General features: G+C 38.6%; 1 protein-coding gene across 3 annotated transcripts in view; it reads right to left on the reverse strand.

Moving 5' to 3' along the window:
* Positions 1–12,066, reverse strand: part of BTF3L4 (basic transcription factor 3 like 4) — a 29,530-nt gene that overhangs the window by 16,216 nt on the left and 1,248 nt on the right. Inside the window, exons 1-3 of one of the 3 annotated variants that reach the window (XM_081258570.1) lie at positions 11,123–11,217; positions 7,841–7,907; positions 3,968–4,081 (exon numbers count right to left, since the gene is read on the reverse strand). In XM_081258570.1, the coding sequence (XP_081114696.1) occupies positions 3,968–4,081; positions 7,841–7,894 (168 nt within the window). In that variant the 5' untranslated portion in view covers positions 7,895–7,907; positions 11,123–11,217. Of the gene's footprint in view, positions 1–3,967; positions 4,082–7,840; positions 7,908–10,859; positions 11,061–11,122; positions 11,218–12,066 lie in introns of those variants that run through there. The other 2 variants (XM_081258573.1, XM_081258571.1) reach the window with 2 other exon arrangements.

Here is a 12,066-nt window from a genome sequence, read left to right on the forward strand (position 1 = left end):
TGTTATCATCAGGAGAAGAAAGGTGACAACACGGTCACTACAGTCAACTAGATTACCAAGTAAGAAGCACATCCAAGTATCTTCAAATGTCATAGAACATAAAACGTTTTCAGAAATTTAGTTCTGGATTATACTCTCAGAGTTCACATAGGAATCTCTTCCTAAAACCTGGTATTTACTTGGTTTTTTTGTATGAAACAGTCTCTGACACTCCCCTGCCCCTTTTTGACAGCTTTGGATTTCTGTCTTTGGTAACAAGTAAAAGAATTCTACCAATGATTGAATTTATTACCCCAAATTAACAAACTAGGGAATACATAAAAGACCAGAGAAGCCTCTCAGTTCAAACAGTCCTTTAGTTTTTAAGTATTTGAAGAGGACATAAATTAAGCTTTAGGAGGGGAAAAAAATTACTGATACTGACAGCCTAGAAAGTAAGATTAAAATTTTACTTGGCAAAAGTGCATTCAATAAGTTTTTGAAACCCAACTCTGATCTCTCTGTTCCAATCCACCAAACCAAGTACTCTCTATTGGTTTGATGTTTTGAAGGTCAAAGTACAGAAAACATAGTAATATTATTTTTGCTTTACAACAATGGTAATGGTATCTTCTCTTTTCAAATGTTTTTATCTGCTTTCCTTAAACTGCCAAAAACCAAAAAGATAGTATCTTCCAGAGTTCAGCACTTTGAAAAGAGCTGAAAACATCCCAAGTTAAAAATAACGAAACTGTAAAATAATTGTTTCTTCTATTCTAAGACATATATATTTTTTCATATCTTAATGTATCTGAAAACTGCCCACATTTTCATGTATACATTTAATGTAGTAGTTCCTTTCTTCCTCCAAGAAGCTGTTTTTAAACCAAGCGTGTGTCATAATTTTCTTAAAAAAAAAAATGAAAAAAATTCTGCTTTAATTATAGTAACACAAAACATAATGTTCGAGGCAAGCCAGATTATACAGTACACTAGATATGCCTAAACAAAATTATTTTAGATCTGCAAAGTGTTATATAAAGTACAAATATCTTGGTTCTCAAAAAATCAATTTTAGAAAGAGGGAAAGGAAGAAAGCAAACCTTCCCATTTTAGTTTCAAACATTCAGAATGTTACAGCTGTTACCTTACAGTGTTAATTTTCTTTATGCATATTTTCTCTATACAACTAGTCTGTGAAGGTTGGAAGACATCACACATGCACACACACACACGGGGGTGGGAGTGCAACAGGAGCATGCACATGCCTATTATGTACCATTAATTTTCTGTGTGACTTTTTGGAGATATGTGTCCCCAAACAGAACTGCACTGGCAATACCAACAAAAAAGAATTAATAATATAGTTTAATACATGCTATAATAAAATTAAATACAGGGCATTATGGAGGCACATAGGAAAGGCGTCTAACCCTTCTTTGCATAAATGTGTATGTGTGCTACCAGGAAGGCTTCTGGGAGGAAATAACACCTACATTAATACCTGAAAAAGGAGAAAAAGCAATGTCCTTGGAAATACTGATGGGGATTTCTTTTATCTATAATGTTAAGTAATGAATTGTACATGGCAGGTACTCAATAATACAGGATATAAGGCAGGTACTGTCCCTTTCTTTGGGGGGAGTTTGGAAGAATAGAGAGGAAGGAGGGGCAGGAGGAGAGGAAAAGGCCAATAGTGGGTATAGGAAAGTATAACTAAAAAGACCAAAGCAGGATAAATCAATGAATACAATGAACTCTGGTTTTGACATACTTACTTCAAATCTGGAATTCAGCACTTACTAGCTATGTGATCTTGGGCAGATACCTGACTCTCTAAGTCTCAGCTTTCTTATCTGTAACCAGTAACAACCAACCATGAGACACTGTGAAGCTGAAATGGATAATACATATTTGTTTATCTGTCTAGCTGTCTAATTAGTTTCCGTACTAGATTTTAAGCTCTAAACGACAGAGCCTATGAATAATATCTTATGAATCACTGCCTAGTAAAATGCTTGGCATACAGCAGATGTTCACTACCATTAAAAACTTATTATGATAATTTCGATGACAAATAAACCATGACTTCAGCACACCATTATAACTAGTCTGATTATATTCTGAAGAGATCAAAGACTGATAACTGACTGGCTTTTTATTTCACTATAAAACACTATAAGTTTTATTAATTATAAGAACCATAAAGTCTTCCAAATTTGAACAAACCAAACATTTAGACAAGCATGCCCCTGGAAATACTATGCAGTTAAAATCTATACTTCAAGGAGGTGTAAATATAATCTTTTCCTCTCTCTAAAGAAGTGTTTTCAACCAAGGGTGATTTGCCCCCCAGAGAACATGCAATAACGTCTGGAGACATTTTTGGTTGTTGTAACTGGGGATCTAGTGGGTAGAGTCCAGGGATGCTACCAAACATCCTACAATGCACAGGACAGTTCCCACAGTAAAGAATTATCTGGTTCAAAATGTCAACAGTGTTGAGGTGGGGAGGGGTGGGCATGGAGTCAGAGAGCAGAAAGGTAGGCAAAGATATAAGATTGCCTGAACACTTATAAGTTAGGTTTAACATTATCAGAGTTCATGTCCATTATTACAACTTATTCTTTTTTTTTTAATCAAGCTGTGATTTTTTTAAACATCTTTATTGGAGTATAATTGCTTTACAATGTTGTGTTAGTTTCTGCTGTAATGCAAAGTAAATCAGCTATACTATACATATATCCCCATATCCCTTCCCTCTTGAATCTCCCTCCCTCCCACCCTCCCTATCCCACCCCTCTAGGTGGTCACAAAGCACCAAGCTGATCTCCCTGTGCTATGCAGCTATCAAGCTGTGATTTTTAAAGACAGGCTTAGATTTGCTTTTTCGCAAATATACCCCAGATAGAAAATGATCTCTCTGAAAATTATTTTAGGTCAATGAAAATATATAAAAGCTTTCAATAGCTCAGAAAAAAAAAAGCATTTTAAATGCTTAATTTCAAGACTTGCAAATGAAGTTCTAATATTTATCAGAGTAAGAAGCACAGCCACATCAAGCTGAATGGAAAAAAGATACATGTGGCTTACATTTCCTACTATTTTATCAGTATATTGACTTTGAAAGTACAAAGCAGATTTAAACGATGTGTTCATTCATTCATATATGCATGGTTGAAGGAATATGTAGCACTTTGCCATTTCACTGCCTTTTTTTTGGTACTCTGCTATTTCTTTAATAGTAATCCCCATCACCACATTGTTTCTATGTTTCACAGCACATGTCCATTAATAATCTACTAAAAATTGTGAGGTGGTGCCACACAAAGTAATGACATAATGAAATCTAACTGATGGCAGTGAAAATTTTAACATTGGTTACTATCAGAAATGGAATCATTAGGTAGAAGTAGGTCTAGATGGTAACAAATCACAAACAGTTGATGTTATTATAATTTTTCTTAAGTATCTTTTGAAATAACATCAATCTTTGGCTTCAGATTTGAGAAAAGTAGTATTATCAAAATATAATAAAATAATTTAAAAATTTAATGAATAATTTTTGAAAGAGGTCTAACAAGAAATCCAATTCATGTAAAGCTATTGCTAGAGCTTGGCTGAGGTAACGCTTTGAGAGACTGTATGGGAAAAAAGTCCACCCTACTGGAAGAAATCTTTGGGTTTCTTTATTTCTGTATCATTAGAAAAAAATCTTATTTTACATTAAAATTCAAGAGCGGTTCCATAATTTTGACATATATGCAAATACTCTGAGTCTGAAAAGTATAATGAATCCCTTAACTGTCTACTAAAATCATTTTTTTTTGACAATCATCCAATTTATATAATAAGCCAATTCAATAGCTATAGTCCTTCAGAAAGACAATACCAGATTCATCTAAGCTGATATTTTACATTTGAAAGTGTGGATAATTATTTGTGAATGTGCTACTTGTCCACAAAACAATTTACAAAGTGATCATACCTCTTCAATACCGGCTATATTATTCACAGCCAGTTTTTTTAGAGAACTCTGAAGTTTTTTGTCATCAGCTGTAGCTGTTCTATGTACCACCTTCTTCTTTCTGCGCGCTGTACCCTGAAAGATAACCAAACAGAAGTGTTAGCATGCCATGCATTTGACAACTGTAATCACTTGTCTTCCTCTACATAATATTCTAACTAATATTCTAACATAATATTCATAATATTCACTCAAGAAACTGCCAACTTTGACTTAATAGTAGGTGGTGCCACACACAGTAATGACATAATGAAATCTAATGAATGATTAGATGATTAATAAGACTGTCAGCCTAACCCAGATTTTTGGAGGTCTGTTTCTAGCCAATTTTTCTTACTCTTTCCAATATCCAGCCTTTATCATTTTAACATTGTGTTTCAAGAAAATATGTTTCTAATAAAAAAATTGTTTCTAATAAAAATTTATAATTTCAAGATAATTTAGTGGGCTTTATATCAACTTTCAAACATTATAAGGAATGCTTTTTTTAACAGTGCCTACCACCCCCTGACAATAAAGTCTAAAGATATTCTGAAACTTTTGGAGATTATGACATAATTAAGAGTCAAAGGGCTTCCCTGGTGGCGCAGTGGTTGAGAGTCCGCCTGCCGATGCAGGGGACACGGGTTTGTGCCCCAGTGTGGGAAGATCCCACATGCCGCGGAGTGGCTGGGCCCATGAGCCATGGCTGCTGAGCCTGTGCGTCCGGAGCCTGTGCTCCGCAACGGGAGAGGCCACAACAGTGAGAGGCCCGTGTACCACACACACAAAAAAATGTCAAATGCCTATTATGTGAGTGTTCTAGAGTCCTAGAACCCAGGAATGAAAAAGAACAAGTTCTTACTTCAAGGAGCACACATTACAGTGTGAAGGAAAAGTCAATAAATATATAAACAAATTAGATCATTTCAAACAGGACAAGGGTATTAAGAAAAAAAAATAACATAGTGACAAGAATATCAGATGGGGGTAAAGCACTACTTTATTACAATGTTCAGGGAAGGCCCCTCTGAAGAGGTGACGTATGAGCTGAGACCCATGGGAAGACCTAGGGGAAGAGTGATCCAAGCAGAATGAAACAAGAGTGAACCTTTTATTTCTAGAGAAAGCAGGCCAGTATGGCTAGAGCAGAGTAAACAATGGGAAAGGAGGAGGAAAATGAAATCAGAGAGATCGGTAAGGGCCAGATCATGTGGCCTAGAATCCTATGGGCAGGAGTTGGACTTTATTCCAATTGCAATAGGAAGCCATTGGAAGGTTTTTAAGCATGAAAATGACTAGATCTGATTTATGATTTTAAAAGATGACTGAGGTTGCTGTGGGAAATGAACTATAATGAGATCTATCAGGAAGCTACTGTAGCAGTCCTGATGAGAAATGAGGGTTGTGGCAGTGGAGATGGTGAGAGCTCAGACTGTCAGAAGAACCAACAGGACTTGCTGATGGACTGGATATGGGATATGAGGGAAAAAAGGAATCTAGAATGATGTTTAGAATTTTGACCTGAGCAAATAGGTTGAAAATTATACTATTTACTGAGATAGGAAAAGTTCATTTCTAAATGGATACTTTCAAACTCTAAATACATTTTTTCCATTGAAAAACTATTTAAAACAATGAATTAAATTCCTGAGCCAATTTTAAAAAATGTAACCTAAAGCAGGGCTGAAACACTGCGAAGAGCAGTCTATATCTTGAGGGCTAAATCTTTCTCAGACCTGGCAGGAGTAAAGAAAAAGGAAAGGAAGTTTCAATCTCTGGGTAGCTCCTGCAGTATTACTCAGGCAATCAGGCTTATAGAGGGCAGGCAGGAGCCTCAGTCTCAGCAACTCTGGTGGGAGTAGAAGAGAGTCCTGTGGGTAGCAGCAGAGGTTGTAATGAAATCCAGTTAAAGGATGAACCAAGAGTGACTCTTTACATAGATGGCCATTTATTTATGATGTGTTCCTGACTCAGGGATAGCTCAATTGCTTGCTGGATACAACTCAAATGATCCTCACGCACCTCAAAGTCAACATGCCTAAAAGCTTATCAGTCCGCCAAACTACTCTTCTTATATTTCCTAAGTTTTGTAGCTCTAAAACCAGAAATTTGGAGGTCATCCCAGAATCCTCTCACCCGTTCATCCCCCATATTCTATTGGTCATTAAATTGTGTCATATCCAGTCCCTGAATTTGTGTCCCACATACTACAGCAGTAGCTTCTCGATTGTTCTCCTCTATGCCAAACTTGTTTTATTTCATTTTCCACAATGCTGGCAGCTACCTTTTAAAATGACTGTTATTTCCTTCTTAAGATTCTACAGTAGTTTACTGTTGCTCTTGCCTATAGGATAAAATCCGAATCTCCCTAGTATGGCATACAAAACTATGATCTAACCCTAAATTACCTGGTTGTTTCATTTGTTACCATTCTTTACCCATTATTTACTCTAAACTCTAGCTATAACTAAAGCAAGCTGTTCCATTAAGCACTATGCTATCTCAGCATCCTATGGGCCTTTGCATGTGTGAATATGACAATCCCCCCTTCACCCTACCCACTTATCCTTGCACCTGTTCTTGTTTATTCTTCAAATCTCAGCTCAGTGATGACGTCCTTATCTCTCCTAGGTAGGAGCACCTTGTACCTCATTTTAACATTTACTATTCTGTAGTGGAATTGTATGTCTCTCTTCCAAGCTGAACTGTGTCAAGAGCAGGAAACCTTGACTTATTTATGTACTGTGTGCTTGGCCCATAGTACATTCTCAATAAACCAGCTGAATGAATGTGCCAACTATCTGGTTTAAAATATATAATAGTGATGTACTGCATCAAGCTCTTACAGGTATATTCTATAGTTCTTGAATATTCCTAGTTTTTGCATTGGTACATTACATTACATTACACTTGCTGCTACAATGTGACTAGTACTTTGGTTATAGGAATGTGTTAATATGACTCCAGAGTCATATAACTGTATCACTATGAAAGAAGGAGAAAGTACTAGTTGTTTCTCCCCTTCCCCCTCTCCTGTCCCCATCCCCAGAAACTGTGGTTATCATCAAAGTAAATGACACAGTGGGGCTGCTACATAGTGTCCTACCTACCCCCTCCCTAGGTCTGAGGTAAATACTACTCATGCTTTTCCTTTTACGAAGATTGTATTCGGCAGATATAAAGGGAGAATATTCTCCTTGAGCCTGAGGCTGGAGCTGAAGGGAATCAAAGATTTTCAGTGTTCAGAACTAGATCTTCCTTAGGCTTCAAAGTACATGGAAAAAGAATGCTTATGTTCATATTCACCAACATAGACAAATCGGTAGGAATTTGGGAGGAAAACCTAGCAATGAACAAACGTACCATCAACTTAAGCATGTCCCATTGTAAACCTAACTGAAGCAGTAGGGGCATCCAGTCAAGATAACCTTAATATCTGGGATGCCCTGAGGGTGAGTCTAACATAATAGCTGTCATTTATTAAGTGTTTAGTCTGTGCCAGACACTGTTTTAGGTGTTTTAGAAATATTACTCTATCTTTAGAAGCATTTTATATAGGATCACTTTTGTTTTGCAGATGCGAAAATGGAAGCTTAACAAGGTTGGTTAACTTGTTCGTATCATATAACCACCAGATGTTAAGAAGACTCAAAGGTGGCTATTTCAATTGCACCATCAGAGAGAGAGATCTTCTAATTACCTATTTTAGATCTAGACAAATTTTCAAATTGGAATGTGGTTTAATCTCGATCGTTTAAAAGATTTTAGATTTTCAATGACCACAAATCCAAAATAATGACACTATCTGGTAATAATACATTCTCCTATCAGTTTTTCTTATGCCACACTCACCTTGCCCCCTATCCGGACCTGAGCCTGAAGTTTGGCTAACTTTTCTTGATTCATGCTGTTGGTAAATCTAGGGGGGGAAAAATAAATTTGTTAAAGTCACTGTTTTATTTACCAAAACAAAATAACTGTTTATACAACAGTACCTTCTGGTTCACTGAACCTGTAATATGCATCACCACCACAATCATATTGTCTATATTCTTAAAAATATTAATAACTTGTCCTAGCTTCATAAGCCAGACAGTAAAAAATCCAAAATTAAATAATACCAAGAGGGAGCTGAGCTTACAAACAGAAAATAGAATGGGATTCAAAGTTACCTATTCGAAGATCCCTCCTTAAAAGCATGATTCAGTGCTTTGGCATTCAATAAAACCTAACCAATTATGAAATCTCTGCAAGCCAGTTTTTCCCCCAAAGATTTTTACAGCAGAGAGCTGTTACCAAATTAGCACCTTTAAGTAAACATTTTTCTCTCAAATCACATTTTGTATTTCTTTAAACCATAAAATAGAAGACAAAAAAAAAAAAGAAAGAAAAAAAGAGAAAAGAAATCTGGACAAAGAAAAAAATACAACAATAGGCTGTGTAGCTGTCAAGATGTGAGGTAGTCACGTCCTCTATTCAAGGTCAGGTGGTATGTTAATAATAGGAAAAGAGAACCAGATTTTCAGACATTCAATGCTTCTGCAGCACTTTCCACGGAGTTCATTCAATACCTTGCACTAATATAATATGTCATACTTGTCAAGATATTCTTGCATATAAGGTAAAATGCCTCCTTGCACAATTTGACAAAAACCTATCTCTGCTACATTGATGCTAAATTTTGTGGGGAGGAGGGGAAGAGGAGACTCTTAAAAATAAACTTTTAAAGGCTAATCTTGATTTTGAAAACTCTAAGATCATTATAAAGTCATGAATCCTACTCTGGTCAGTCCTTTCCTACTAAGGAAAAAAGTTCTTCAGTTTATAATGGGCCATAACATTCCACACTATGTAAACAAATAAAAGCCAATGTTAAAAGTCTTGTTTTACTTGTTCTTGGATCAACACATCATTACTGAGATATGAGAAAGGGAATAAAGGATAAGGGTGTTGTCAAAACTTTTTGGCTGATTCTCTAAACTCTTTATAATCATCATTCAGATGAAAAAGCTACCGTTTTCTTCATTTCAGAGATGAAAGAGAATCAAAGATTATATAAGTACTAATCGTTCTGTACTCTGACACTGTACTTAGGCATCAATCTGTATATCTCTCTGCTTTAAGGCCAAAGTCTAGTTCCTAAACAACATTTAGAATTTATGATTTCTCAGTCTTTACTCAGAACTGTATCACAATGCTCAAGCAGCTAAAACACTCTTTCATAGGAGCGAGTGTGATTAGAGTACAATCAGGAGACTTAGGTGTGTGGCAATCTCAACTCTGCCATAGACTTATATCTGCTAATGTAAATCCCAATCTCTATATTCAATATCTACAGAAAAGGACCAATATTCACTACTCTCAAAGGAATGTGGCCACGAAGGTGTAGTGAACTAACAAAGAGCCTAAGGAATTTTTTACAAAAAAAGGGGGATAAGTGAAAATATGAGAACCAGATACAGGGTAAACCTTTTGGGACTCTTTGGCATTTTGAAGTAACAATCCCCAAGACAAGAGATGGAAGCCAAAATAGAGTCCTGACTTGTTTGAAACAAAGCAAGAACAAAATCAACTCTTTATATCAATGTGTAGACAAGAAAGAACAGAGTCCATTCCAGATAATCAGTATAACAGAAAACTTGTTCCCAAGGAGTCTCTCAGAGAAAAAGCATTTTAGGGCGGTTGGAAGCTCAAGGTTGGTAGGGGAAGAAGAAGAGTGGTCCTTTGTCTACTAGCAGGTTGGGGTGCATGGAACTGAAGTAGGAAATTAGATTGGACTCAGTCTATGAGAGAAGAGATTTCAAGCTCAGAATTTGGAATAGACCTCAAAGATCACCTGCTTTAACTCCCTATTCCTCAACCAACCTTCATTTTATTGTACCCATTATTTCTGTCTTGTACATGCGGCCATCTCAAATACTTGCAAGCAGCAGCAAGGTAGAAATTATAAATAAATAAAAGTTCACCTCCCTCCCAATTTAATAGATTTGGAAATGAGGGCCCAGAAGGGAGAAGTCACTTCCTAGGCCCAAAAGGAAGAAGTAACTTCCTAAGGCCATATGATTAGTGAGTTCTTCCTTGGGGATCCTAGGATCTTTTAGCCCTTTCCTCAAGGATTCACGAAAAGATGGAAATAATGAGGTTATAATCAACATTTATTGAGTGCCTAAGTTCCAAGCATTATGGTAGGCACTTTCACATACACCATGTTCACAAAGAGATAAAATAATTTCAATTTTTAATCCTGACTTTTTATTTTGTGGGTTACTCTATCTAATAAGAGAGGCACAGGCTTTGGAATCAGAAGGATCAAGTTTCCACCATTTAGGGCTTCAGAACGGTATTTTACTTCTCTGAACTTTTATCCCTTCCGTATTAGAAAAAGTGTACCACCACATACTTCACAGAATTGTTTTAAGTGAAAGATTAAGGTATCAAGCACAGGGTATGGCTCACAGCAGATACTCAAAAACTGGTAACTATTGTTACCATTCCCTAAGGGACAGATCTGGTAGAGTGAAAGAACGTGGGAACGGAAGTTGAAACCTCCATTCACGAGCTGTGTAACACTGCCCGTCGGTCAATCATCAACTTCCTGACAGCCTACTATGCATCAGGCAGTGTGATGGGGCTATAAAGATAGGCAAGGCAATGTCTCAGAGAGTTAAACAAACACTGCCATTACGAGGTGAAGAGCGCTGCAACGGAATTCGGTCTCCAGAGCTCCGGGGCGGGGGCTGCTAGCCTCAGTTTCCCTATCTGTCCAGTGGGAGGATCAAACGAGATGACAGCAGATAGGCTGTATAAAGCTCACAGCATTATAGTTGTGAATAATGAAGAATAAACAGGACAGAGGCGGGGGACCACCTGCCTCCTGGGACTGGATCTGGGCGGCAACAGCGCAGGCCCGCTCGCCCACAGAAAGCGGTGGTGCTGGGGACCTTCCCTCAGGTGCCGACCCCCAGCTGCGCCGCCGGTAACCGACAGGCCAAGCCAGCCGCCTCCGCCCCCACTCGGCTCGCCACAGCGGAAGTGGCAGCCCCAGCAGTTGGCGGGTGTCGGCAGAAAAGGGCGGGGGGAGACCGTGCGCAGCGGCCTAAGGCCGTGGAGTGGCGGGACCGCCGGGGGTCTCACCTGAAGCAAGGAGGGTCCTCCAACACCAGCACGCGGCAAGAGCAAGATGGCTACCTCAGTCGAGACAGAGAAAGACGAAGGCGGCCGCGGCGGCGGGAGTCGGTCCCACGTGACACATCTGGCCCCGCCTCTCTCACCAGAGCAACCTATCCCGGGAGCCCATATACGAACTACAAAGCCCAGGCTTCTCTGCGCCTCCCAATAGAAAAGCGGCAGGTGCAGGTGGCCGCGCTGCATCCTGGAGCTTGCAGTCTCCCTGGTGTTCCATTGTGTCCGTGCCTGCAGTTTGTAGGGAGCCTAATAAAAGGGCTGTGTGTATTTTTGTTTGGGTGTCTACTTTTGCCGGATGTCTTTCACTAGGAATTAAGTACGCACTGTCGACCTTAACTAGTGCGGACTCACGAGTGTGCAGACTCAACTAGTCTCCACTCAGGAGGAGACACGGGAAATTTTGACCTGTTTGTTATGCATCAGAGAGGAAAACTGAGAAATACTTAACCCACGAATTTTAAAAACAACAAAAACAAATAGATTTAACCAGAAGAAGCTTTACACTTTAAGTGCCTGCAGTAACTTATGTCTTGGTGCCCTGAAGAGCTAGGTCAATTTTGCAATGAGAGGTTCCAAGTTTGGTTTTCTCAGAGCTTGCATCAGTTGATTGCATCATCCCTGAGTGGAAGAAATTGGGTTAACAAGGAAAAATAAGGTGCAGTGCTTCTTCTCCAGCAGGAAGGGGCATTCTTGCAGGCACGAGACCATGCACCGCAGAACAGACTTGCCAGGTCTCTTTGAGACTCGAGCAGGAACCTAAGAATGAAATCCGGTTGTCTGCCTTTTTTTTATCTGCGAAGGGGGAGGGGGGACCCGAAGCCAATGGGCACCCCGCCCACTGTTGGGTGCTGCTGACTTCACAGATCAATAATTTGCGTAGTGAATATTAAGTG

The sequence above is a fragment of the Mesoplodon bidens genome (genome assembly GCF_964165515.1).
Source record: "Mesoplodon bidens genome assembly, chromosome: 2".
In the NCBI taxonomy this organism is placed as follows: Eukaryota; Metazoa; Chordata; class Mammalia; order Artiodactyla; family Ziphiidae; genus Mesoplodon; species Mesoplodon bidens.